The sequence below is a fragment of the Electrophorus electricus genome, chromosome 3 (assembly GCF_013358815.1).
Source record: "Electrophorus electricus isolate fEleEle1 chromosome 3, fEleEle1.pri, whole genome shotgun sequence".
Classification (NCBI taxonomy): Eukaryota; Metazoa; Chordata; class Actinopteri; order Gymnotiformes; family Gymnotidae; genus Electrophorus; species Electrophorus electricus.
In genome coordinates this window covers 12,534,579-12,560,860 of record NC_049537.1, presented here as the reverse complement: position 1 = coordinate 12,560,860, position 26,282 = coordinate 12,534,579, and the positions used below count along the sequence as shown (strand labels likewise).

Sequence of the window (26,282 nt, the reverse complement as noted above, 5' to 3'; positions counted from 1 at the left end):
TTCGTCTGCCCTCCCTCCGCCTGTCATTCGCTTCCTCACCCCCTCTCCTCTATCCTCCTATAGCCAGTGAAGAACACCAGCTCGGCGCCACTCGCCTTCTAGTCACCTTTCCTTGTCAGGCTCTTTCCTCTTCACATTCTCTCTTTTCATTCTGCTGTCCTTCGTCTAACCACTTCAAGCTCCATCATGGCCAGCACCGTAGCAGGTAAGGCCCCAAATAATCTTTTTCTCCTGGGCAGGGCTTCAGCTGTGTCTAGCCTGCTACAAGCTCGGCTGATGCTTCTGGAAGGATGATGCATAACCACTGAACTTCCTGTTACCTACCAGTTTTTATTATAATAAGCACATGCTGTTTTGTTTTTATTTAGCTTCTCACTGTACCAGTAACCTGCTTAAATAGAATTTGGCAATATTGTTGTAATGTTATGCTAAAATGTAAAAGGAATATGGGGTCACAGATGAATTTTTAGCATATTGCAGGACTATTTCTCTGATTTGGCACGCAGTGCGAGTGTGTGTGTGTTGCATCTCCTAGTACGCTAGACAGCCAGCAGTGCTGACGCTCACCATTGCAGATTTCATGGTATTTAAAAAATGCAGTTTCAGTTCATGGGTAGCAGTGCGGTGTGATATATGTTTGCGCTGCAATTTTCTGGGACAGGACACGTCTGCCTCCTCCTGGGACCATGTGGAGAGATGTATGTGTATGCTCGAGTGTGCATTCAGGATTTCAGTATGGACAAAAAAGGTTTTCATAAATCACACATACACTCAGAATGTCAGTCCTTGAAAAATACAAAGAATACCACCCCCTCAGCTTGCTTTTAGGGAGAATCATCTCAGAGTTTATTCAGCAGCCTCTCCTCATAAAAATGAAAACTGATCCCTACTTTAGAGATTAAATCCTTGCATTTGACTTGTATAGCATCTTTTGTGATCTTATGTGCTACAGATTTGCAGACTTGAATAAATGTAATTCAAAACCTTAGGGAAGGTTTTACTGATGCAGTATAAGACTGTTCACTGAATAGCACCAGCAGGGATTCTGCATTGAAATATTCACTCTAAAGGAAGTCTTAACCTGTACCTGGAACATGCAGTCTTCATAGATTTTGCAATATATTTTACAATAGCTCTACATTTTCTGTGTGGTGATTATGGATTAACAATGCAGAGTAGAGTTGTAGGGCCTCAAATATATATATTATTATTTTTGCTTTCAGGTTTCAGACATAGTATGCAATTTGTTTATGCTGTTTGTCTTTATGTATTTATATTGCACATGGGGCTGGTAAGCTAAACAATCCATGTGAAAAGTGTTAAATATTATGTTGGGTACATTACTATTAGGCAAGAATAGGTCTTATTTTTGCAGTCTCAGCCATCCTGCAAAGTCACCCCTCCATTAGGTTTGGAGGGTGATAAATCACATGCACTGCTCCCAATTCTTTCTCCTTCACATTGCATGGCTCCTGGGAGTCACATTGCCCGTTAACTACAATACTAATAACATCCAAACATTTCCTTATTTTTATTTACTTATTATCATACAAATATGAAAAACAATATCCTATTTTTCATAAGAAAAAACCTAGTGTAACTTCAATCTTCCTTTCTGGAAAAAAACAAGGAAATGTCCTGGCTTAGATGTAATGATAGTGGTAAATGATGGAAGAAGTCACAAATCTTCAGTCATGAATTGCCTTTTTAAAAGGAGCCATCAGCTTGGAGCAGATCAGTAATGTATGTATAATGTAGGTCATGTGGGATCTGATTGGCAGCTTCTACTGTGCCATGTGATAATTAAGTGTTACAGTTCAATGACAGAAAATGCAATGTTGTATCATTGTATCATCAATGACATAATTCTTTGAGAATTTAGATTATAATAAAATAAGTTTAGTATTATTGCTTGGGAATCATATGCTTGAATTTTCAGCTTGAAAGCAGTGATTTGAAAACACCATTTATGCTACTGTAGGCAAAGCCACCCTTGTGTTTTGGTTGAGGCAAGATACATTTGAGTAGACAAGTGGGAGCTGAATGTAACTGAATAATAGATAAGATCATTGTCCTGTCCCCCTTCATTATCCAGACTCTCTCTCTCTCTCTCTCTCTCTCTCTCTCTCTCTCTCTCTCTCTCTCTCTCTCTCTCTCTCTCTCTCTCTCGCTCTCTCTCTCTCTCTCTCTCGCCCCCTCTCCCCTCTCTGTTTTTCTCTCTCACAAAAGAATCCCAGTTCTGCAGTCATCGAAGTTCGGACAGGGAGTGTCTGCTTGCGTCAGTTCAGTGTTTGATCACTAGATGTCGCAAGACAATCTTATGATTCAAATGAAAAGAGTTTTCAGGCTCCTTTGTGAAAAGTTTATCCCCTGTGATCGAAAAGCCTACCTCACGTCTCCCTTTTCCAGCATACTCTGAGAAGCTGAAGGAGATGTCGATGTTGTCTCTCATCTGTTCCTGTCTGTACCAGAAGCCTCATACCCAAACCCTTAGCCACTTTGAGGGTATGTTTCCCCTCATGTTTCTGTGCTGCTTAAAAAAGAAAATGGAGTGGTATAGGTTATAAAGAACTATACAAATTGAAAGTGAAAATAGCTCTAATTATAAGGTTGCATCTTATGGCAATTTCCTGACTATAGTTTGAAAAAAAAAAAAAAACACAAAAAATGTAAAATAAACTAGTATCTTCCAAAATGCAGTGGGGTATAAATTAATTTAGCCAAAAACAGTACAGTATAGTTCCTCTTCATAATTTCATTATGTTCCAGGATGGCCTTCAGGACATAAGAAGAATTAGATCTTCTAAACATACTGCAGCCATTTACCTTCATGATAAATGATTATCATGCACATATGTGTCAAATTGAACTGCGTAGTTGAAAAGTAACTGATGGCAATTATTTTCACACATGCCACTTCTTGTAAACTTGCATGCAGCATTCTAAATTTGTCACTTTTTTATTCCCCTCTTCTTCACCCTTCACCCTGCTCTTCCATGCCAGACATGGAGGTAAAGTCCCTGAATAATCGAAACTCTGGGCAGGCCTTTGAGGTCATTCTGAAGAGCCCCACTGACCTGTCTCCAGACCGGGCCCAAAGCCTGACTGTGGCAGCGTACAGGAAGGCGCCCTCACTGAGAGACCTGCAGAAGAAGCTGGATGCTGCTGAAGAAAGGAGAAGGGTGAGAGAACTGTTTCATGTCAGCTGCATATCAGATAAAATAAGAACCCTTTCAGACAGCTTAGGAGTATGTTTAGTTGTTGTAGCACTTCTTGGAGAGGTCACAGAAGTGTCCTTGGCAGTTTTCAAATAAAGATTAAAACGCTCGGTTCTTCACTGAGTCATTGAGCACTTAAAAAACAAACAAACAAAAAACTTTTTTGTCTTATTTCCGTTTTAACCAGGGCTTTAGACTGAAAATAGTGACAATATCGTGACAATAACCCCACTAATCTATACTGGCATGAGGATATGCATTTGATAGAGAACACAAAGCACTTCTGTAAATTCTGGTAAGTTCTCTCTCTTTCTCTCACAGTCTGTAACAGCCCTTGGCCTCGATGAACAAAACGCAGAGTCTTTCTAAAGGGTGCCTAGGTTTATTCCGCTTGTTAGACGTCAAATGCCGTTAGTTCTTTGATGAGCACTTGATGAGCATGACAAGCACTGTAAAGAGCGCCGTGAAAACTATAAGATGAAGAAGCAAAGGTAAAGAAAATACAATGATGCTATTAACTTCACCAGTTCAAATAAGTAACATGAACAGACTTGATGACATCAACTTAAATACCAGAAGATACTGTAAACGCCATAAACGGCATAAAAAACAGGTGGGTTTCGTGAGACAGTAATAATCGAACAGACAGAAAACTTCACTGATGCTACAAAATACACGAACACAACTCGGCATCAGTTTCTTACAGCAGTTCAGTATTTCATACCTCGCGCCCTGTGCCATGGGCTGCAGTATTTTTCAAAGCTCTGTGTAAGTTCTCCTTATGTTTACTGTTCAATCCTTTTGTAATCCATTGTTATGTGAATGCCAGCAGCATTTATTTACTTTGAGCTTGAATGTCCACTCTAATTAACATAAAGAAGAAGTTTTACGGAGACCAAAGAATGAAAACGAGGCTACTAACTTCCCCGTGCTGCTGGGGCAGCACATCTACTCTCAGTCTTAAAGGTGCGGTCACAAATAACTGTACACTGAGTGAATGGTCATTTACACTGTCTGTCTGTCGCTCTGTCTCTTTGTTTCTCTCTCTCTCATTGGCCACAGAGTCAGGAACAGCAGGTCCTGAAGCAGCTGGCTGAGAAGCGTGAGCATGAGAGGGAGGTCCTCAACAAGGCCCATGAAGTGAACAACAACTACAGCAAGATGGCTGAAGAGAAGCTCAATCATAAAATGGAAGTGAGCAAGGAGAATCGCACGGCCCGTCTCAGTGCTCTGAAGCAGCGTCTGAGGGAAAAAGTAAGTCGCTATTTTTCCCTTAGTTATTTATTAGTCTTCTGTCTTCTGCGCTATGAGCACTGCTAGGCAGTGTAGGGGTGCAGCCTACAAGTGCTGCAGTAGGAACACCATGAAAAACAATTAAACTGTTTATAACATGAATCAATGGATTAAATATTAATGGATGTGCTCTCTCTGTAGGAGCTGCACGCTGCAGAGGTACGCAGGAATAAAGAGGTGCAGTCAGAACTCTCTGGCTAAGAATACCCCCTCACTACTTCCAAGGCCTGCCTCCATACACCCCGTAGCCAATCATTTTTGGCTTTGGGAAAATCTCACTTTTTAAAGCCACTCTGTCTTAAGAAGTCATTCTCACTCATTGTATCAGTCTCAAGAAAACAAGATTCAAACAGCTATTACTGTAGTTCTACATGTCTTATCTTCATAAAAATTTCAACTTGACATTTACATTGACACTGTACTTTATACAACCCCTGCTTTTCAGTTAGCAAAGCAATATGAGCATTAACCATATACTGAAGATTATACAAAACAATAAAAATCAAGTATTATAGAGTCACACAACAACACTTCTGTCATTTCTGGTTCTTGTATGAAAGGATTAGGTTTGTAATATGTGTGTAAATGGAAAGAGCAGCTAATGAATGATGGCACTGGCACAATATATGTATTGGATGATAATGCTTAAAACCACTATAGCAATATCAGTTTAGTAATGGGATATAACATAGTTTGTTCCTTTAATTTACAGTTTCTAAGTTTAGCAGTTAATTTATTACCATAGTCTGCAATGCTCTTGTTTGCCTTACGGAATGTTACCTGTATATTAATGAAGCACAATTAAATGTGTTAAACTGCATGTGTACATTAGTTTTAAGGAATGAATCCACACCAGTTTAAATGAATAAAAACCAGACCTGTCCCAGACCTACAGTCAAAGATGTAATTGATATACACACTCTTTATCCACTATTTTAAACCAATCCTACTAGTAAAAATTATTAGCTACATTTAATATATAATATAAGCCTTATTTTAAAACTTTCTGCAACGAACGGACATAATTGACAAGATGGTTTAGAAATTAACAAGAAAATAATATATATTGAAGGTGCCAATACAGGTTCAGCAAAACCTGATTGAGAATGATACTGATAGAAAATGCACCTTAATACTAATAAATGTGATTGAAGACCTCTCTTTTAAAATGCAGCATAGTTTTAATTAAAATTGATAATAAAAGTTGAAGAATTGTTAGCTAGCAGTTCCAGATGTAAGAGAACCCAGTCAGAAGCACCCCACCAGACTACTGTCAGTGTATTGAAGCAGATGTTAACTGTGGCAGTAGTTCCTCTTAAGGACATTATATAGTGAACATTTTATATCCAATTGTTAAGGAGATAAAATGTGCAGAGATGTCTTTTATTTTATGTCATTACTGCCAGAGAGCCACTGGCCAACTGCTTATCTATTGTCAGCAGTGCTGGAAAGGCATTTAAATATGCACAGTGTCTGGCTCTAAGATAAACAGCAGTAGATCCGATTAACCTTTGAACAGTACAGCTGCTATTAACATCACACATATTATAATATATAGTGTGTGGTAAATTTCCAACCAACACCAGAGCATAAAACAAGAGTGAGGGCAAGATAGACAAAGAGAGAATGTTGGTAGGAGGTGCTGTGTGTGAGATTAGAATTCTAGAATCATTTCAAATATGAAACTTGAACCTGAGCTCTGGTCAGCTGTTTATCTTTTTTTTTCCCTTCTCCACATGATCGAGTAATTATCTACCTGATAGCTACTCTTCTATTATGCATGTACTATCTGGTTGACATGGTAAACTCATTCTGAAATTGTTAATGACTGAATCGTATCCTTGTAATGCTCAGAGATATGAACTTGGTGTTTAAAGAACTGTCGCAATGGATATACATTCAAGTTAGCAAAGTTAATGTCTTGATCTTGAGACATCTTAGTAAGCACCATTATGCAACTCTCGCCCACACACTGCAAATAGTGATTGGTGAAATATAATTGCATCAGATGATATTAATAAGCTTTGTTTACACAGTGCAACCACCCTGAATGCTCAAAGCATGTACAAAGGTCACTGTGACAATGTGCAAACAAAAAACCCAAAGCATAATAGGGGTTTCATGAGAAACATGCAAGGAAGTTTATGTGGCTTTACGCTTGCATGAAAGGTCCTCCCTACCTTTAAAACACAACAGGTTCTTCTTTATAACAATTCATATCCATTATTTGGGTCATAATTTGACTCATTATGATGCTATCTAAGTGGTACTAACAACACTTCCTTGTTTGTGGTTGTTAATGTGGCGTGTAGCATGTGTGCTACAGCACTAATGCATGAAACTAAGTTTGAAACCTGAACAGCAAATAACATCTTAACCATGTATTTTATTTACTTGTTTTGATATTATTATTATTATTATTATTGTTATTATTATTATTATTACCTTAACAAGTGTCCCAACTATTATAATATAAGTACAGTTTTTATGTAGCCACTACTAGTGGGTAAAATTATCACGACATAAAGGTTGAGCATTAACCAGATATGAACTCATGGACAATATTTTTGCGCACATGACCTGTTTGGGAGTATGCACAGGATTTCCTTAATAGTGAAACTGAAACTTAAGTCTCTGTTTCTCAGTAAACCGGAACAAATGCGCAGGAACTTGTGTTATCACCATGGAGTTACATGCGATAAGAGCATGACAGAAGAAGGGAGGGGAAACAGTATAAATATTACGGACGCTTCTTGGTAGGAGACAGATGATTTTGTTACAGCGGGCAACAGACGCTTCACTAGAGAGTTTATATTTATTGTACAATAAAAGACGTCTTAAATGGCAAATTAAGGTAAGATGCGATTTATATTTTAATGACAGAAAATCTAAAACACCTTTTACTATTAAACGAGTTTAGATGGGAATAATCTCGCTTTCATCGTATTGACTTAAATCTTTTATTTATATTTAAGTCATTATTGTTATTTTAAATATAGAAGTTGTTATCGTTCTATTGTAATAAATTTAAAATTAATTGGGTATACATCACGCATGTATTTCTCATTAATTATAGGGACTGACGTATATTTGAGAATACAAAGTTGGTAAACTTTCCATTAAATTACTGGAGCTTTTTATATGCCCTATTTTAAAAAATATACAGTCTTATAGTGTTTAGGACTGTTGGCGTATGCATAGGCGTCGTTAGGTTTGTTTTAGAACTTAAAGAACTTAAATGTTCTTTAGCCCACCCCCACCACAAATAAACATCCATTACTAGATTAAATCGTCAACAGTTCTCGTTCATTCTATCTTATTCAGGCTTGCCACCGTGTCTCCAAATTCACAGTTTACGGAAATAAGGGGCACTAGGACCTGGGGAGGTGCTGATGCCGTACAGTAGCGCTAAAACAGGAAGTTTGAGCCGGAAAGTTTCAATGTTTGTTCGATTGTACTGCACTGCTACGTGTGAGCTAGAGTTCTCTGTGTCAGAGAATATTGCTAAAGACTGTAACTTCAACATAAAAGTAAAAAATACATCATCTGTTACAACTGTCCAAATTGAAATCACATTGACACGCTAGTGAAAATACAATTAAGCTATAACAGAGCAACTCTGATGACTGATAAACAAATGCTAATGTAATATTACTTAAAAACAAGTTAAAAGTATTTAGTACAGGTTTTAATGGCTGGCTTGTTCTTTATCATTTTTGCAATTCTCCTGGGTGGCCTAGCGCTCCATTCATACATCTCCAGTGATTCTAGGTGTATGTAATGTGAATAAACTGGTTTATTTTAGTCGTGTTACATAATTTATGTACTCCGTGTGATTTTTTTCATCTTTCTGTTTGTTTTGTAGGCAAATATACATTGATAAAATAATGCCTCTTGCTGGAGATAATCATAAGTTACACAAATTACAACGGACGCATGATGTGTGTGTAAGATGTAGCCAGTGCTGTAGAAGGAACAGTGACATTTCATACTCTCTTCAGCCCATTACCCACCATTGCTTAAAATCCATTTTACTGGCCAGACCAAAAGGCAGCTACAATCAATGGAAGCAAGTAGCCGAACGGCCAAAATATTCAAATCCTTCAAAGTATGCAGTTTGCTGCTACTATACTGAAGGAAAAGGATGTTCAAGGTTTGGACATAAATGTTCCTTTGCCAGAAGCCCAGAGGAAGTTGTGGTGTGGAACTTCATGAAGGCAGAAAGTCTTGACCTCCCTCAGCTCATCAGCCTGTTAGATAATGACTACACATGCCCAGCCCAGCAGGACAAACCATTAGCACAATGCCCTGGAGCACAGCAGGAGATCTCCTGTAGTTTACAGGGAACATTTGTGGAACTGTGCAAGACCTGCTTTCATGACAGTCCTCAAAAGATTTCATCAAGGGTTCCAGGCACAATCTGTGCTTCAGGACATGTCTGTCAGCCTGTTCTGGTCTTTTGCCACATGGACAAGCAAAAAAAGGTGGCCTATGATGAGGTCAGACCCCTACCCAAAAATAATGTCCAGCGGTGGAAGTACTGTAAGTATGTAGAGAAGGGAGAACCATGCTGGCATGGCCGAAGGCGCTGCTGGTTTGCTCACAGTGAAATAGAAATGGCTGTGTGGGAGTCTGAGAGTAGGGGGAGGCTGAATCGTTCAGATCTGCTCCATGGTTCACAGGGCCTGCAGACAGGAGATTCTAGGACTAGGTCATGTGACACGCCACAAAAGCCAGGACAGGCACACTACTGTCATCTTTGCAAATGCCAGTTCCACACATATGAAGAGTTCATGAATCACTGCTTCACTGTGAAACACAGGAGACTGATCTTTGAAGAAACAGCATTTACATGGAGATATCGCAACCCACCACTAACAAGCAAAATCTTTGGGTTGTGTGAAAGGTATAAATCAAGTTTAGCCCCTATGCGATATGTTCAGTGCAAGCTCAGGTTAACTGTGCGCTGTGCAAGCTTGGATAAATTCAATATTTTCCCACAGAATGGCTACTTGTGAGTATGGAGATAATTGCATGAAGGCCCACAGTGTGGAGGAACTCCAGGAATGGCGAGATCGACACAAGGCTTCACGCAGGAAAGCACGGGCAGCAGATAAGCAGGGCCTACTGTCCTACCAGGACATCCTGCTAGAAGAGTACAGGCACAGTGAAAACAAAGACATGATTGTATGGACCTCATGCCGATATTATTCTTTTTCTTTAAATAGCTGTAGCCATGCCAGTAATCTACATCAGTTTTATAATTGGATTTTGGTACTTAGCTCATTGGAAACTCTAAATGTCTATTGATTTTGAAAAGTACATTTCGAATTCATCAATGTTACATTAACTCTAACTGTTCATTCAAGTTCAGTTGGGCATCAAGGGCAAACAATGGGCCAAATTCATAAAACCTTCCATCAGATATAACCTGACAGTAACGCATTTATGTGGATTGCCTGCGTATTTAGCCATTTGCGCAATATATGGCGCCACTACATTTTGTCCACATTTGCACATAACACCAGTCCAAAAAAAAAAAAAAAAATAGGGAAAATAAGATGTCCTGTTATGAAGCTAATGTGGACTGGATGATCTTTTCTCTAACAATGTTTGGTCACTCATGCAAGTCACAATAAAAAATCTGCACACACACCCATATAGCTAACTGTCAGATTATTTAAAAGGCACATTTTTGGAGTGAGCATGATGACAAAGTTTACAATTACAATAGTAAGATTACATGAAGAGGAAGCTGACTTGCTAAAGCAGTATTTCAAAATGCCACAAACTTTGGCCGTACGCAATTTAGTTAGGCTATTGCAGAGAATGAAACTAAAAACAAATATAGACTGAGAATATAGGCTTTTACTGTTTTACCACGATTTAGAAGTCATGAAGTCATCAATTCAGCGCAACCATGCAATTCCTCTCTTGGGGAAAGTTACAAATGTATGTATGACATTTTTATGTAACTGGCAGTTTTCATCATCGTCTCACAACTGGGGTTAATAAGTGAACTGTTTTTGAGCGTGTGTCTTTAATATGTATGGGATAATTTACATGTCCATTTTGATTGGCTTTAATCTTGGGAACAGGTGAATGTAGCACAGTGGTAAGGCGACACCTGTGCACTCACATTTACTATGATTAGAATTAAATACCGTGTCATACATTTTGCATGGCACAGCGAGGTTACCGTCAAGTTGTATTAACCTGGCCCTTTGTTTTTTTATTGAAATGATTTTATTGATACTAATGTCTTTATTCCTGTGCCTTTAGATGAAAGAATCTCTCCAAGGGGTATCTGTTAGCTGTGACACTGATCTCAATATCTTTATAAGACAAGAGAAAATATCACACAGATGGACTTTCAAAATTAAATCTAAGGTTATTTTTATTACAAATATTCAGTTTATAATAAAAAAAAAATCAGTGTTTATGTATTAGCCTATACAGAATATTATATAATGCTTTGTAGTTAGATATGTGTTAAGTATTATGAATTGGGCAGTCCTGTCATGATCTACTTCAATAGTCATATTTCTTCCAAATGTATTTGTATAGCAAGGAAAACCTTTTGTATGTGCTTCTAGGCAGCTTTGGATGTGGTTGCTTTACTGAGGCAGGACGTAGGTGCCACATTTGCACTTAGTTCAGATAGCCATGAAGAACGCTCATACTCCAACGGCATATGGTTTGAGACCCAAGACACATCCACAACTAAAAAAGGTAAAAAAAAAATAAATAATAATAATTTAAAAAAAAAGAGGATTAATCATATTTATCAAGAACTTTTTTCCTTTAATTCAAATTGCTATACGTTTTAGGTACTACCTGCACAGAATATCTAAATAACTTTTAACTTTTTTTCTAGTGTATGAAATTATAGTGTCCTTCACATCTACTTGCTCTGGGCTGTATGAACAATGGCTAGTATTTGACTTTGATATGAGGCCAGTTCTGTTGCAAAAGCTCAGAGTCAGAGTAGGGCCCCAGCTGCTTCCAGAGCCCAAGAGAGCTCAAGATGATGGAGCAAGTCAACAGCGCAGTGACACATCCATTCAAATACTGCAACCAGAGAGCACAAAACACAGTGAGCAGGTGCCTGTGATCTGGCAAGAGGGAAATGTTGAAATCATCCCATACCAGTGGAGGTCAGGAGCACACCATGAGCTATTAAAAAGGTACAAGAACAGTAAACAACAACTAAACATAGTAACCAAAGAAGATGACTCAATCAATCGCCAGAATTATAAAAAAAAAATGCACAGCTTTCTCTACCAGGAAGAAATGGCAGAAGGTCAACTGGTTAGCAGGTAAGATTTAACTTTCCTTACATATTTTTCTTATAATTTATACTGGCAAAAAGTGAAAATTAATTCTTAATCCATATTCCTAGTACAGCATTTATCTATATGTAAATAATAAACATAGTGGTAATTGTTTACCCACAAACCTTTAAATTATTTAAAATGTTACTATAAAAAAAAGGTATTTGTCTTGTAATTCTTGGAAAACAATTTATTATTCTATGGAAATTTTTTTTAATATGAATTAATATGTCTGCCCAAAATTAAATGTCTAGGTTGAACCTTCGAGGGAAAATGACTTTTAAAAAAATTTTATTTAATCCTTTGTTTGGACTGAAAAATGCCATTTCTGGAGAACTCTTTGGCAGTGTGTCTATCTCCCATTCACTTGCTCCCAATACACCAGAGGGCTACATACTGAAGAGACATGTTCAGTCTGTTCTTGTAGGCTTGTCAAAACCTGAAGGTGGCCTACAACGTGCTTATGAAGCTCTAATTCTAAAAGACACCACTGGTGACACAGAACTACACCTGCAGCTCTCAAACAGATGCTGCACTGAACTGAAACTTGAGACTGATAAAACAGTTGAGATGGAGGTCCAATTTCAGTTGGACCGCATATGGTTTTGTGAAATGCACAAAGCTGTTGACATTCTGCCAGACCTTAGGAGGGTTCTTCCTGACCTGAGTGACAGCAATGTCCAAGTTCCAGTGAAACCAAATCCAGGTCAGCTGAATGAAAAGCAGCAAGCTGCTATGGACTTTATCCTAGGAGCATCTATGCGCAGAAGCAGCATGGCACCACTGTTGATATATGGGCCTTTTGGAACTGGGAAAACCTTCACTCTTGCAAAGATTACACTGGCTCTAGCACAGAAGCCGCAAAACAAAATCTTGATTTGTACACACACAAACAGGTAAATCTATGCTATTTCAAATATGTTTGAAGTGCTCTTCAATTTTAAGTTCAGTTTTTGACAGTGTATTATGAAATCAAGATATGTTGAATCTAACTGACCATTTTCCTTTCTTGTGTTGTAGCTCTGCTGATCTTTATATCAAAGATCATTTCCATAGTAGTGTATCTACTGGTAATCATCCAGCCAGGCCTCTCAGAATAAAAGCAAAAGAGATTCCTCTCAAAACTACTGATCGCATTATTCTACAGTACTGCAGTTTATCCAAAGATGGCTTCTACTTTGAGTTCCCTGACAGAGATACACTAGATGCTACAAAAATCATTATAACAACAACTGCAGTGGCGCGATTTTTTCATGACATGCAGCTTCCACCTGATTACTTCAGCCACATCTTCATCGATGAAGCCTCTCAGATGCTGGAGTGTGAGGCACTAATGGCTCTTGGCTTGGCAGGGGAAAAGACTCAAGTTGTTTTAGCTGGGGATCACATGCAAATGGGGCCCAAGCTCTTCTCTGTAGGAGAGGACAAACGCTCAGATCATACTTTACTAAATCGTCTCTTTCATTACTATCAGGCAGAGAACACTGCTACTTCCACAAACAGCCGAATCATCTTCAATGAAAACTACCGCTCCACAAAGGAAATTGTGGATTTTGTGTCTACACATTTTTATGTTGGCAAGAAGAATGTGATCAAAGCTAAAGGAAATGTATTTCCTCATCCAAACCAATATGCTCTACAGTTCTATCATGCCAGAGGACAATGCTGGTTGGATAAAAATACCTTGTCTTGGTTCAATGCAACACAAATTGAAACTGTTGCTGATATTGTCTTGAAAGTACTGAATGAATGGCCTGAAGACTGGCCACATCAAAATCGTCAACCATCAATCTGTGTTCTTTCACAGGGCAGTCAGGTAACACAATGTTAACTTTATATGGACACAGAATACTGATATGACAATCTTGTTATGAACTTATAATTCATATATGTAAGATGACATAGAATATAACATATAGAATTAATCTCATTTTATCACAGGTGTATGAAATAAGAAAAAGACTGAAACAATATGAACTGCATGATGTTACTGTTGAGAATGCAGAAAATGTGCAAGGTACAGATACATTTATTTATTTTAAAAGTTCCTATGACAGACGTAGGTGGAAATTATATTCACAATTTATTAACATTATTGCCTTTTTCACAGGAAAACAATTCAGAGTAATCATAATATCCACTGTGCAGACCAAAGATAGCTTGAAGTTGATTGAAAACACATGCCTTGAATTCTTCAATGACATGCGTGTGCTGAACACAGTCATGACCAGAGCTCAGTCCCAAGTGATTGTAGTTGGAGATGCTGCTGCTCTGTGCTGCTCTAATTTTGGAAAGTGCTGGAGACTTTGGAGGTCTTACATAAACCATTGCATTGCCAAAGGAAGTGTTTATCCTGAAGATTTCACTCTGGATTGCTTGAATCAAGAACTTCTGGAGATAAAGATTATCGAAACTGAAGAGGATGACAGTAGTGATGGGGAATCAATTATTTCAGAGATACCAGACATTGATGAAGATCCAATATTGAAAGAGCTTCTTGATGAGGACAATCACTTGCAAATAAAGCTAACAGAAGAGGGCCTGTTTCCTGTACTTCATAGTGACAATCTTGACATAAATGTTATGAGGCACCCGAAGCAAAGCAATCCTCCCATACTTCATTCACAGCTGATGTGGAAGAACAATCCTGGCATTTACAGGTGTGAGTTAGTCTTGGAAAGATATGACTCAGGCTATGCAAAGCCACTTGATGAGCCCACCTTACAAATAGAGATCAAAGGCAGAAAAAATGTGGGGCGGTCATTCTCTGGAGCTATAGTAATGGTGGAAATGTTGACCTCTGAAACATCTCCTCAACAGGGAAAAGTGATAGAAGTGCTTGCTTGTGACGCTTCGTCCAAAGAGTTTGTCTGTACTCTTGACAATAATGATAATCAAGTGATGATGCCAATTAACATATGCATCCCTAAACTATACACACCATTTTGGAAGGACAAACCAAACCACATTGCCATAAGAAATCCTGAGAAATGGACTGTAGAAAGATTTGTAAAAATTAACGAGGAAGCACGCAGGAACAATCTCTTTGTTGTCAAATTCCTGAAGTGGCGGGAGGGGTTTCAGTTTCCTTTAGGGATTGTAGTAAAAACACTTCCCAGAGTTACATCACTACAGAATGGACTGAAGGTACTTGATGTAGAGTACCAACTAAAAAGGCCTGTTCCTTTGCCTGTTCAGAAAGAGATGGAAAATTTAGAACATGCTGCAAGATTTTCATCTACAAATGCCTGCAAAGATTTTCTTGACCTAATGACATTCACTATTGACCCTGCAAATTCACAAGACCTTGATGATGCCATCAGTGTGAGAGATTTAGGCCAAAACTATGAAATAGGGATTCACATTGCTGATGTTGCAAGCTTCGTGGCCAAAGATAGTGAACTGGACAGATATGCAAGAAAGCAAGGAACTGCATTCTATGTTTCAGAAGCTGAACCAACATATATGTTCCCAAAAAACTTGGCCACCAAAGTTTTCAGCTTACTTCCCCAATGCAACAGACATTGTATTTCACTGATAACTGAAATTGACAAACAGACACACCACATCCAGAAGAGAACATTTTTCAGATCTGTGATTTGCTCTAAAAAGAAACTGTCATATGAAGATGCCGAGGATATCTTAAAAACCTCAGGCAATGAAATTCGCTTTGACACCTTGGAGGGGTGTGTTGCTGTAGCTTCCCTTTTTGCTGAGGTTCATCGGAAACACAGGAAACAGGGAGACTGGTGCTATAACGCACCCGATGAAGATGAGGTTATTGGAAGAAGACAGTCTCATATCCTGGTGGAGGAGCTGATGATCATGTTTAACCACACAGTTGCTGATAGGCTTCTTGCTGACAAAAAAGCCATGAGCCTAACACCCCTAAGGTGCCAGGACAGACCAGACAGAGATAAGTTTCATCAGTTTCTTTACCAACATATCTCTTTCCTTCCAATGTCCATCCATTTGTCATCTCAACTTACTAAATGCACAGCAGAAGAACTGAAAAATCTAAGTGCAATTCAAGAAACTGTTGATACTGACCAGGAAGTTCTTGATTCTGAATCTTTCCCCATATTGACATCTGTTTTAAAGAATCTTGAGATTGCAGCAATGGATAAAGATATCTACAGAATAATTGATCTTATTTCAACTGATGATATTCACCCTCAGCTTCTTCCTGTTATGCTGAAGTTGAGAAGGTTTCTTTACAAAGCACATATCTTGCGTGCCAACTCAACACACTTTTCACGGATTGGGCACTATGATTTAGAGTTAGACAGCTACACCTGGGCTTCTTCACCAATACGTCGCTATGTAGATATCATAGTACAGCGACTTCTTCATTCTGTACTTGATAACACTGAAATCATGTACACTTCAAGTGAAATTGATACATGCTGTGTTGAATTTGCTCAAAAAAATAACAATCAAGCTGCATGTGAAAAAAAATCACATGCTTTGAATTTTGCTTCAAAGCTGTCCACTCAAAATGCAGGTAAGGTGGCTTACATTGTTGAAGTCACTCCCACAGGAAATAACTTCAGGATATCATTCCCACTGAACAGAACTTCCATTGCAGAAAAGGTTGACATCATGTTTAAGGATCTTCAATTGGCAGATCAGCCAATGTTTGATGAAGAGAATAAGTGCATGGTACTAAAGTGGGTGCGAAGGGTATATTCTTTTTCTAGTCCCAGCATCCATGCTGAGCTGAAACAGCAAGAAGCAAACAATGCAATAACTCATGTGCCAACAGAGTCCTGGAAATGCCTGGTGGAAGCTATTAAAGAAGAAAACTGGGCCTTCATTGTTCCAAAGATTGAACAGTTAAACTCAACAGTGCACCCAAGACAATCTGTGAGAAGAAACATAAAAGATTCTGTAACACCTCCAAGGATAGAGCCATCCAAAGTGAATGAAGAGCATTTTGTTGAGATGTCACTCAAACTAAAGCAAGGAGAAATTATTGAGGTTCAGTTGGGCACCGATACTGAACGGGGACTTTTGGTGCCAGCAGTTCAGCTGCTTATTGTCAACCCAAAATTTGAGATTTGCATGGAACATTCTAAAAATCCAGTCATGTGTTTTTCAAAATATGCACTGTATCCCTCAAGAACATCATATAACACATACAGGGATTATCAGAAAATATGGAAACCTTTGTGTGAAATGGAATCAGCTGCCAGTGCTGTAGCAGAAAATGAGAGCATTGTCATTGTAGATGCAACACTGAAATGGAAACCTTCCAAGGAGGGTCTTCATGGATCCTTTAACTTGCCTCTTGAGAAGAAAGCTCAATGGGCAATTGAAGGCAATCTCAGAAACTGTTTCCTATGTATTCGGTCGAGAATACAACAGAAGAATTTCAATTCAGTTCTGGAAGACCATCTTACAAATGGTCAAGATTTGGATCTAATGGATGTACCTGATCTCATTTGGATAGCCCATGGAGTAGTCACCAAAGTATCAGGGGAAGAAGAATCAAAAGAGTTGACATATATGGAGATTGATTTCCGTATCAACCACATGCCTATGTTAAACGTTCCAGAAAGTATCTTGTGCTCGACTGCAAGATTCACAGTAGAGCTGATCCCAAAGCTTCTGCCTGATGTGTAAGTATGGACACACTGAACTGATAACACTAATTACACAAAATGTATTTGTTTCATATATTTATTCATTTCCTCAGGCGCAAAGAGAGTGCTATTGACAACCTTACAACAGCTAATCATCTTGTGAAGTCCATTGCTACTGGTAAAAAGACATGTAACCAAAGTAAGCCACTTTTACTGCCTTTAAATAAATAACCTTTTCATCAACTTGAAATTCAATAGTTTGCATTGGAAATGCCTTCTTCATAAGTTAAACATTTAAAGTTAATTTAACACTTTTTCATTCCTAGGAACCCAAATTCAAACAAGGACACCCACCAGATTTGAGATTGAGGGCCACCTTAATTTGGGGTTTCCCTACCTGAACAACAGTCAGTGCAAAGCCATAAAGGAAGCACTAAACAATGAGTTCACTCTTATCCAAGGACCTCCAGGTTAGAAGCAGATATATACGTTATCATTTTTTGCATTAACATTTTATAAGCAGACTTTTATAAAATGTATTACTAGAATATTACAATAGTACTAAATATTCAGAGATCGTTACACAGTGTGTGAATAAGTGCCTTGTTCCCTATTTCTGACAGGGACTGGAAAAACAGTGGTTGGTGTCCACATTGTATATTGGTTCTTCCAACAAAACCAAAAACTTTCTCATCCCAGAAAAGCTCGGAAGGAAGATCTAAAGAAGATGTGTATTTTGTACTGTGGCCCATCAAATAAATCAGTTGATGTGGTTGCAGGTAAATTCTTTTAGAATTTTATTTTAGTATCATTATTTCATGGCTCATTTACAGGTGCTAGAGTGTTAGAGAGTAAGCAACTATAAACATTGAATATCACTCGTTAGTCACTTATAAAATAGAAAACAATTACTGCATGTGCATGATTTGTAGGTCAACTGCTGAAACTTCAGCGCAAACTGAAACCTCTCAGGGTCTACAGTGATCAGATGGAGATTCAGGAGTTTCCTTATCCGGGCAGCAATCTGAGGCTGTCCCGTCATTCACAAAGGGTAGAAAAACCCAACAAAGAGCTCAGGTACTATTGTACTTTTTAGAGATACTTTTGAATGTTGTCAGCGTGAGTATATTTGATATGATCAAATATGTACATAAAATGGCTCTATACCACTACACTAGTTTCGGCTAAAAGAAGTGGCTTTTTTTTTTTTTTATTTATTTTTTTTTTAGGTCCATTACATTGCATCATAGGATTCGTATGTCTAGTAACCCATTCTCAGGTCAGATAAAGGAATTTGATTTAAGAATTCAAAAAGCAGAATCCCTCACTGATGAAGAGATAAAAAGGTAAGACAACCTAGAAGAACAAATTTTCCAGGTGCTTTAAGGTTACCTATTTGCAGATTCTCAAAATCTGAAGTTAACATTCTGACACTGAAGAAGGTTTTCTTCTTTGGAACTGATGCTTCATTGTATGTCAAATATTAACTATCTTCGACCAAAATTGTCTAAAGGCTTTAATATTATAAGACATAATACTTGTCCCATTTTAAACAGGTACAAGGACTGGCTGAAAAAGGCTCGTAAGCATGAGCTTATGGAACACGATGTCATCCTCTGTACTTGTACTGCAGCCTCGCATCCTAGTCTGGTTGATGCTCTCAGCTTTCAGCAGATCATTATTGATGAGTGTGCCATGGCGACAGAGCCTGAGGCTTTCATTCCCTTGGCCACACATAAACCTGAGCAGGTAGCTTCTCATTTTTATTTCCTTATTTACCAACAATTCTCAATGTGATTTTATTTAAGGCTCTATAATCAAACACTAGTTATCCTGTTCATTTTTTGAATATGAACAAACAAATAGATAAAAAAAGGTATTTCATTTTAGCCGTACCTTTAACAAGATAGTCGTAATATTAATTTGAATATAATGTAATATTATATTAGTATCACAGTGTAGCAGGCACCTCTACTGAGGGACACACCCACTGTCTCTCACACACACACACACACACACACACACACACACACACACACACACACACACACACACACACACACACACACACACACACCTGTCCCACTTGCACCTTGCCTTGTTTGCTACCTTGTTTTCTCCCTCAGTTTAAAGCCCATAGGAACACTCGCATATTGTTGCACATTGTTCCTATATGCAATAGACATCCTGAGGGAAACAATTACTCTCGCTAAGCCTAGAGAACCATTGCAAGCAGCACAGCCTTTTCCCCAGTTTTTTCCACTCACCACAGAGCTTCTGTTGCTATTAGAGTCTTGATGGATAATAAATACACTGTTTTCCCACACTCACGTCCCACTCCCTCCCTACTGAAATCACAGTTAGAATTAGCTATAGTCGTAGAACATCACAGTTCCCTAAGTAACTACTTATGTATTTCATTCCAAATACATTACATTTTCAATCAACTAAATTGCATAATTAATATGAATTTTCAGATTGTTCTACTGGGAGATCACAAACAGTTGCAGCCTGTGGTACATTGTGAGATGTTCCAAAGATTGGGAATGGGAAAATCTCTGTTTGAACGTTACATGCAGAAAGCACTAATGCTTGACACTCAGTATCGAATGGTAAGATGTGTATATTGGCACACACATTGGCACTATCATAGGATAAGAGACCAGCAGAATCAGAATGTGTATCTGTTAATTGTTAGTAGTTGTATTTGTATACTTATAAAATTAGAACCTTTCTGTACTTAGAATAGCAGTAGTCAGATACATGATTGATAAAGATTTTACAGTTCAGTTTAACTCTGTGATGCCCTTTTTTAGCAAGAAGACATCTGCGCATTTCCCTCTCAAGTGTTTTACGAAGGAAAGCTAAAGACTGGAATACCATACAAATCAAGTGTTTTCCTGAACAGTTCAAATAAACCAACATCCATCATCTTTGGCCACATTGAAGGAAAAGAGATTAGTCTGGTGGTCTCAACAGAAAGAGGGAATGAAAATTCAAAAGCAAACATAGAGGAGGCTAAAGAGGCGGTGAGAACTACCAACATCTGCTAAATGTGCATGTGCACTGTTTGTTTACTTTCTACATTGTACATTTACTTTGTACATGTATTGGTGTCTTTTATTATGACTATTGTATTCTTAGCTTTAAACCTCACTCAGTTGCAGCTTTTTTATTGCATTCATTTTTTATTTGCTGTGTGATAACTGACTACTTTAAATACTTTTATAAAGTCTGACTGTGGTATAGCATCAACCCTAAGTATTTTGCTTCAGGTGCGAATTGCCTTGCGTCTGATAAAGGCTGGGATACCAGCAAAGGAGATTGCTATTCTGACACCATACAATGCTCAGGTGGCAAAGATCAAAGAGATCCTGTGGCCGAATCAAGCTGTTACAGTGAACACCATCATGAAGAGTCAAGGTACTGAATCTATAACAACCACCTTCTTTTGTTGTAATGTTTACTATGCTGTATTGGTTGGTTAAATGAGGCTCTGAGATTGACCAGGGTTGTTTTGAAAGCAAGTATGCCTCACTGCAACTTCCATTTAAACAAATTAGAGATGGGCTACTCAGATTCATTCCAATTTATTCATACATCGCATGACACTTAAAATGTAACATTTATTGTTTAGTCTTAATTGTTTTTCAAGTACAAGGGTCAGTAATGAAGGTTCAGCTGGTGGTTTTGTTGGCAATTTCTGTGCACTTTCTCAGAGTTTACATTGGCAAGGGCTAGAGTTAACCCTAACCCTAACCTTTTTTATCTACAGGAAGTGAATGGCGATATGTCATCTTGTCAACTGTACGCTCTTGTCCTAAGATGGATACTGAGGTAGAACCAACAAAAGCTTGGTTCAAAAAGAAACTTGGATTTGTCGTTGATCCCCACCAAGTGAATGTGGCAATCACCAGAGCGCAGGAGGGGCTGTGCATTATTGGTGAGTATTACAAACATAAACATTAAAAACCCAAAAAATGCATTTAATGAACAGCCCACATGTCTGGTATTAGGTAGACTCACTCCTCTTAACAACATATTATCTATTTTGTTTCAAATGCGTTGTTTGTCAATCAAGGTAGTTTTCAACTAGTCTAGTGGACTAGTCTAGTGGACTCATGCCAGAATGAGTGCTGTTTTTAACATACACATTTTAATAGGTAACAAGGACTTGCTATGGAGCAATTATCTGTGGAAAAGGCTTCTGAAACATTACCAAGACAAAAACTGTCTGGTGGATCCTGCAAAGGACATCCAAGTGTCACTTGCATAATCTCCAGAATAGCTGGCCTGAGGTAGTCACAGAAGGTCTGGCCCAAGGGAGTCACAGAAGGGCTGGCCTGAGGTAGTCACAGAAGGGCTAGCCTGAGGGACCACCAGCTATGCACTTTAATCTGCATTGATGATTATGACCAAGTGTACATTTCTTGTTTCTCCATTTTTTCCATTTTTTTCCAATGTTGAGTGCCATGTTTTGTATTGCATTGAACTATACATATTGTAATAATTATGTAATATTATAATTCTTTAGCATGACCTATGATGAGATAAAGGTGTGACAAAAAATGTGTAAAAGACTTTTGTTTTTAGATCAAGATCTTTTCTTTTAGGTCTTCCATATCTAGATGTAGACTTCCATGTGTAAGTAATAAATATAAAAACTCAACTGGGGCAAGTTTACAAAGTTTACAAAATTAATGTGACCAAAACTGACTGACATGATGAAGTTCAATTTACACAAGTCCCTTAATGTCAGTTCAAGAAGGTCAGAAATGTGAAAAGTCCATGTAAGGAATTTGATATCTTTGGTCATATTGCCTTTCCCTTTTTGGTTAGATTTAGCAAAGTTGTTAAGTAATATATGTATGAATTTTTCACTTCCTGGCTCACTGCTAAAACTACATTAAAGACCTAAAGAAGTTATTTATTATCAGTATCAGCTCTAAACTTGGAGTTAAGGTTTTTTTTTATGTTTATGAAAGAAAAAAACAAAACATGTCCAATGTATATATGTAATGCATATAATGTATACCACACAGCATGTCATAGATAACGATCATCCTGTTTAGACTGTTATACTTTATTAAACAGCGCCATCTGTTGGGCTCAAAGTCTCATTCAAACTGGAAAGTATTCCACTTAAACATGTCATCCTCTATCAATTTATGATAACCCTGAAGGATCAACTTGATTCCCTGTTGTGGTTTGACTTTACTGTTCTTATTGTTTTACTAGGTCTGTACATAGAGCAAAAAAGAAACACTCTCTATGGCTTTTTCTATTCAATTAAACATGTGTGGTAGGACAAAAATCATTTTTCTTCACTTTTTATTTATTTATAATTTTTTTTACAGATGTTATTGTGTGCCATACCCTGTAAATGTTACACAAAACCATTGTCAAATGGTACCCATTTTTACATACCCAACATCTACATAGTGGGTTGCATTCACATTACAATACACATTAATCTGGGTGCCTCTGCCTTTATGTTGATTTTACAGTCAAAGTTCTGCACTAACATACTATATGATACATACTGATGCGATAACACAGAAGAAGGAAACATATACAGACATATACAGTGTTTGGTGATGGGGAGGCAAGGCACATGCCAGGGTGATTTAGGTACTCTGAAGAAAGCTGTGGTTTTGCAGGGGCACAAGGGTACTTTCATAAGAAGAGAAGAGAAAAGGGAAAGCATAAAGAGAAAGAGAAAATGAATATATATATATATATATATATATATATATATATATATATATATATATATATATATATATATATATATATATATATAAAGAGAAAATAATGGTCAGAGAAAGGAGACAATGTAGATTAGGACAGATGGGTGAGATGAAAACCTAATGGAATGCACAGCACTAAGTGTATTTCTGCCATTATGCATCTGTGTGTGTGTGTGTGTGTGTGTGTGTGTGTGTGTGTGTGTGTGTGTATGTGTGTATGTATGTGTGTGTGTGTGTGTGTGTGTGTGTGTGTGTGTGTGTGTGTGTGTATGTGTGTATGTATGTGTGTGTGTGTGTGTGTGTGTGTGTGTATGTATGTGTGTATGTGTGTGTGTATGTATGTGTGTGTGTGTGTGTGTGTGTGTATGTGTGTATGTATGTGTGTGTGTGTATGTGTGTGTGTGTGTATGTATGTGTGTGTATGTGTGTGTGTATGTGTGTATGTATGTGTGTGTGTGTGTATGTGTGTGTGTGTGTGTGTATGTGTATGTATGTGTGTGTGTGTGTGTATGTGTATGTGTGTGTGTGTATGTGTGTATGTATGTGTGTGTGTGTGTATGTGTGTGTGTGTGTGTGTATGTGTATGTATGTGTGTGTGTGTGTATGTGTATGTGTGTGTGTGTATGTGTGTATGTGTGTGTGTGTGTGTGTGTGTGTGTGTGTGTGTGTGTGTGTGTGTGTGTGTGTGTGTGTGTGTGTGTGTGTGTGTGTGTATGTAGCCTCATTAGGGCAAGGGGAGATTGGAGCTGCAGCGGGCTGCCGCCACTCAGCCGCAGCCGTCTTTGATGAGGCTGAATCCACAAGCTCAATCAGTCCCACATGAGACAGAGAAAGAGATAAAGAGTTGGAGCACAGAAAAAGAGAAGGATGGGGGAGGGAAGAGAGGAGGTGGGGGGGGTTTGATTCATTTCATAGTTTTATAATATTACATTCAAATGTGTAACAGAATATGAGACAGAAGAAAAAAGGGATGGCAATAGTAGGATAAAAGGAATTTTGGTCTATTTAAATATTTTGTAAATATGGATAAATCACAGTCTCATATCAAGTCAGCTATAACTGGATACTGATCTATTAAATCCTGCGTAACAACCACACTAAGAATGTCAGAGCCAGAAAAAACAAAGATGGAGTCAGTTCTGAACAAAGAAGAGTACAAGTAACATTATAGTCAGGGTATGCCTCCACTCTGTAAGCATCTTTCTCTCTCTCTCTCTTTCTCTCCTCCCTCATTGGTTGGGAGGAGAGGAGCAGGCCACACACACCGCACTCCTAAACTCTACAATAACGTACCATCTTATTATTCAGAAGCTCTCCTTTGTAAATGCGATAATTACACGCTTCTCAAAATCCCCTTACAAAGAGGAAATATATCATAGTATTTTAACACTGACTTTTTCAGAGGCTCCCACCATTGCCTTTGTGAGTTGGCTCTCACTGTAATTCAGTGAGCTTGCCTTGTTTCAGAGCTTCATAAATCATGATCATGCACATTTATAAATGTGTGTATGTATGTGTGTTGGGGCATAGGTTTACGCATGCATGCATGTACACTTTCAAGTGCGCATGCATATATATATATATATATATATATATATATATATATATATATATATATATATATATATATATATATATATATATGGGGAGGGGGGGTGTATAGGTGTGTGTATGTGTACTGGCAGCAGCAATCACTATTGTACAGATGTGACCAGAGCTCGCCTACTCTTGCCACAACAAAGGCCAATTAAGCATCGCTGCCTAGCAGGCCAAGCAGCCGACCGCCAGCCACACTTCCACAAACATGCAGAGCAGTTTAGGGCAGGCGTGGGATGGGAGGGGGGGGTAAAGCAGAGCCCAGGCAGGGGCCTCTGCTGATTCAAACCAGCTGCTCTGCTCACCCCACAACTCCCTTACTTTTCAAATTAGTGCCACATTAGGCCTGATTGCTTAGGAAGCGCTTATTAACTTGCTAAATAACAGTTAGCTCTAAAAATCCATCAACTGATTATGGGTCACTGAATGAGGAACCAGAGCTATAGTGTTTGCCTTGGAAAGATGAAAGTGCTAAAACTAACCCTAACCCTAACACTAACATGTCTATATGTCTTCAGTGTCCTGAAAAACCAGCCTGGCTCAGAATGACCTGAGGCTACTTGTAGTTCCATTCTTGTTGAATGCCAAAACAAAGCACTACAGTCTTGGGTTTCAGCTTCATGTTATTGATAGCATAATAGTTCTGCCTTGTTTTCATATGTGCAGTGGAGGAGTCCCATACACCATGCTGGTCAGCTGGCAGGGTGCGGTGCAATGTTGTGGCTTCTGTGAAAATAATGTAATAACACATTATGAATGCTGCCTCTGGATAAACTGAGTTGCACAGAGTTAGGACTAGATAGAAAAATGAATTCCATCATTCTGTGACACACCCCTGTATTTGTATATATAACTCTCCAGTTTTGTAAGCATCGGGGCATAGAATTGTTCACAGCAGGATAAGGGGGTGGAGGGGGGTCCTACCTGAGGCGCCGTGCCTCTACGGGTGAAGTGACGGCACAGGCCCTGCAGGGGGAGCTCTTCGATAAAGCTGCACTGTTAACGTGGCGTGGGCAGCCCGCGGTGGCTCCGCTCAGGCTGACTGGAGCCCTTGGGCGCTGGCATGAGGCGAAGCACTTCGGGAGGGGCCCCCCTCAGAAACCATCGTGACGAGGGCCACACCCACCGCGCTTGCTCGCTGTGGGGGAGGCCGCATGGTGCAGAGTCGAGCCAGCACTCCCGATTTAGAGCCTGCTCCCAGACCACATGGCTCAGCCAGGGGAAGGGAAGGGTTTCTGCTTTATTTTCAGGCCCAGGCGGCATTACATGTGTCGCATCAACATGTTACGCTGAGGATGCTTCGCTGCCGACAGCCGCACTCTGTTCAACATCTGGATTGCCAATCCCATAACTCATCAATTTTAGTTCTATTGTATAAACTCATGCTTTGAAAGAAAAAAAAATGTTTTATAAGATGGTGGTGGGTCTAACATTTCTGGTGTTCTTGACTAAATATAAAAATACAAGCGCTAATGGGAACCAATCTAAAGGTGGAAGCTGGATTAT

General features: G+C 38.6%; 2 protein-coding genes across 3 annotated transcripts; both read left to right on the top strand.

Annotated features, from left to right (window-relative positions):
• On the top strand, positions 1-5,399 carry stmn3 (stathmin-like 3). Its single transcript, XM_027000734.2, has 5 exons — positions 1-205; positions 2,410-2,505; positions 3,004-3,182; positions 4,281-4,472; positions 4,653-5,399. The coding sequence occupies exons 1-5, from the start codon at positions 187-189 to the stop codon at positions 4,710-4,712; spliced, it is 546 nt and encodes a 181-aa protein (XP_026856535.2). The 5' UTR covers positions 1-186; the 3' UTR covers positions 4,713-5,399.
• A 1,766-nt stretch (positions 5,400-7,165) lies between these two features.
• On the top strand, positions 7,166-22,747 carry helz2a (helicase with zinc finger 2a). 2 transcript variants are annotated; one of them, XM_035524420.1, is made up of 21 exons: positions 7,166-7,365; positions 8,377-9,417; positions 9,515-9,698; positions 10,794-10,901; positions 11,108-11,243; positions 11,389-11,830; positions 12,100-12,741; positions 12,866-13,661; positions 13,787-13,862; positions 13,956-17,466; positions 17,544-17,629; positions 17,757-17,900; positions 18,054-18,209; positions 18,363-18,507; positions 18,660-18,776; positions 18,987-19,179; positions 19,908-20,042; positions 20,247-20,459; positions 20,706-20,853; positions 21,206-21,373; positions 21,594-22,747. In XM_035524420.1, exons 2-21 carry the CDS (start codon positions 8,399-8,401, stop codon positions 21,704-21,706), a joined length of 8,532 nt encoding a protein of 2,843 aa, XP_035380313.1. In that variant the 5' UTR covers positions 7,166-7,365; positions 8,377-8,398; the 3' UTR covers positions 21,707-22,747. The 2 variants fall into 2 exon arrangements, with proteins under 2 accessions (XP_035380313.1, XP_035380314.1); XM_035524421.1 differs by lacking the exon at positions 10,794-10,901.
• The last annotated feature ends 3,535 nt before the right edge of the window (positions 22,748-26,282 follow it).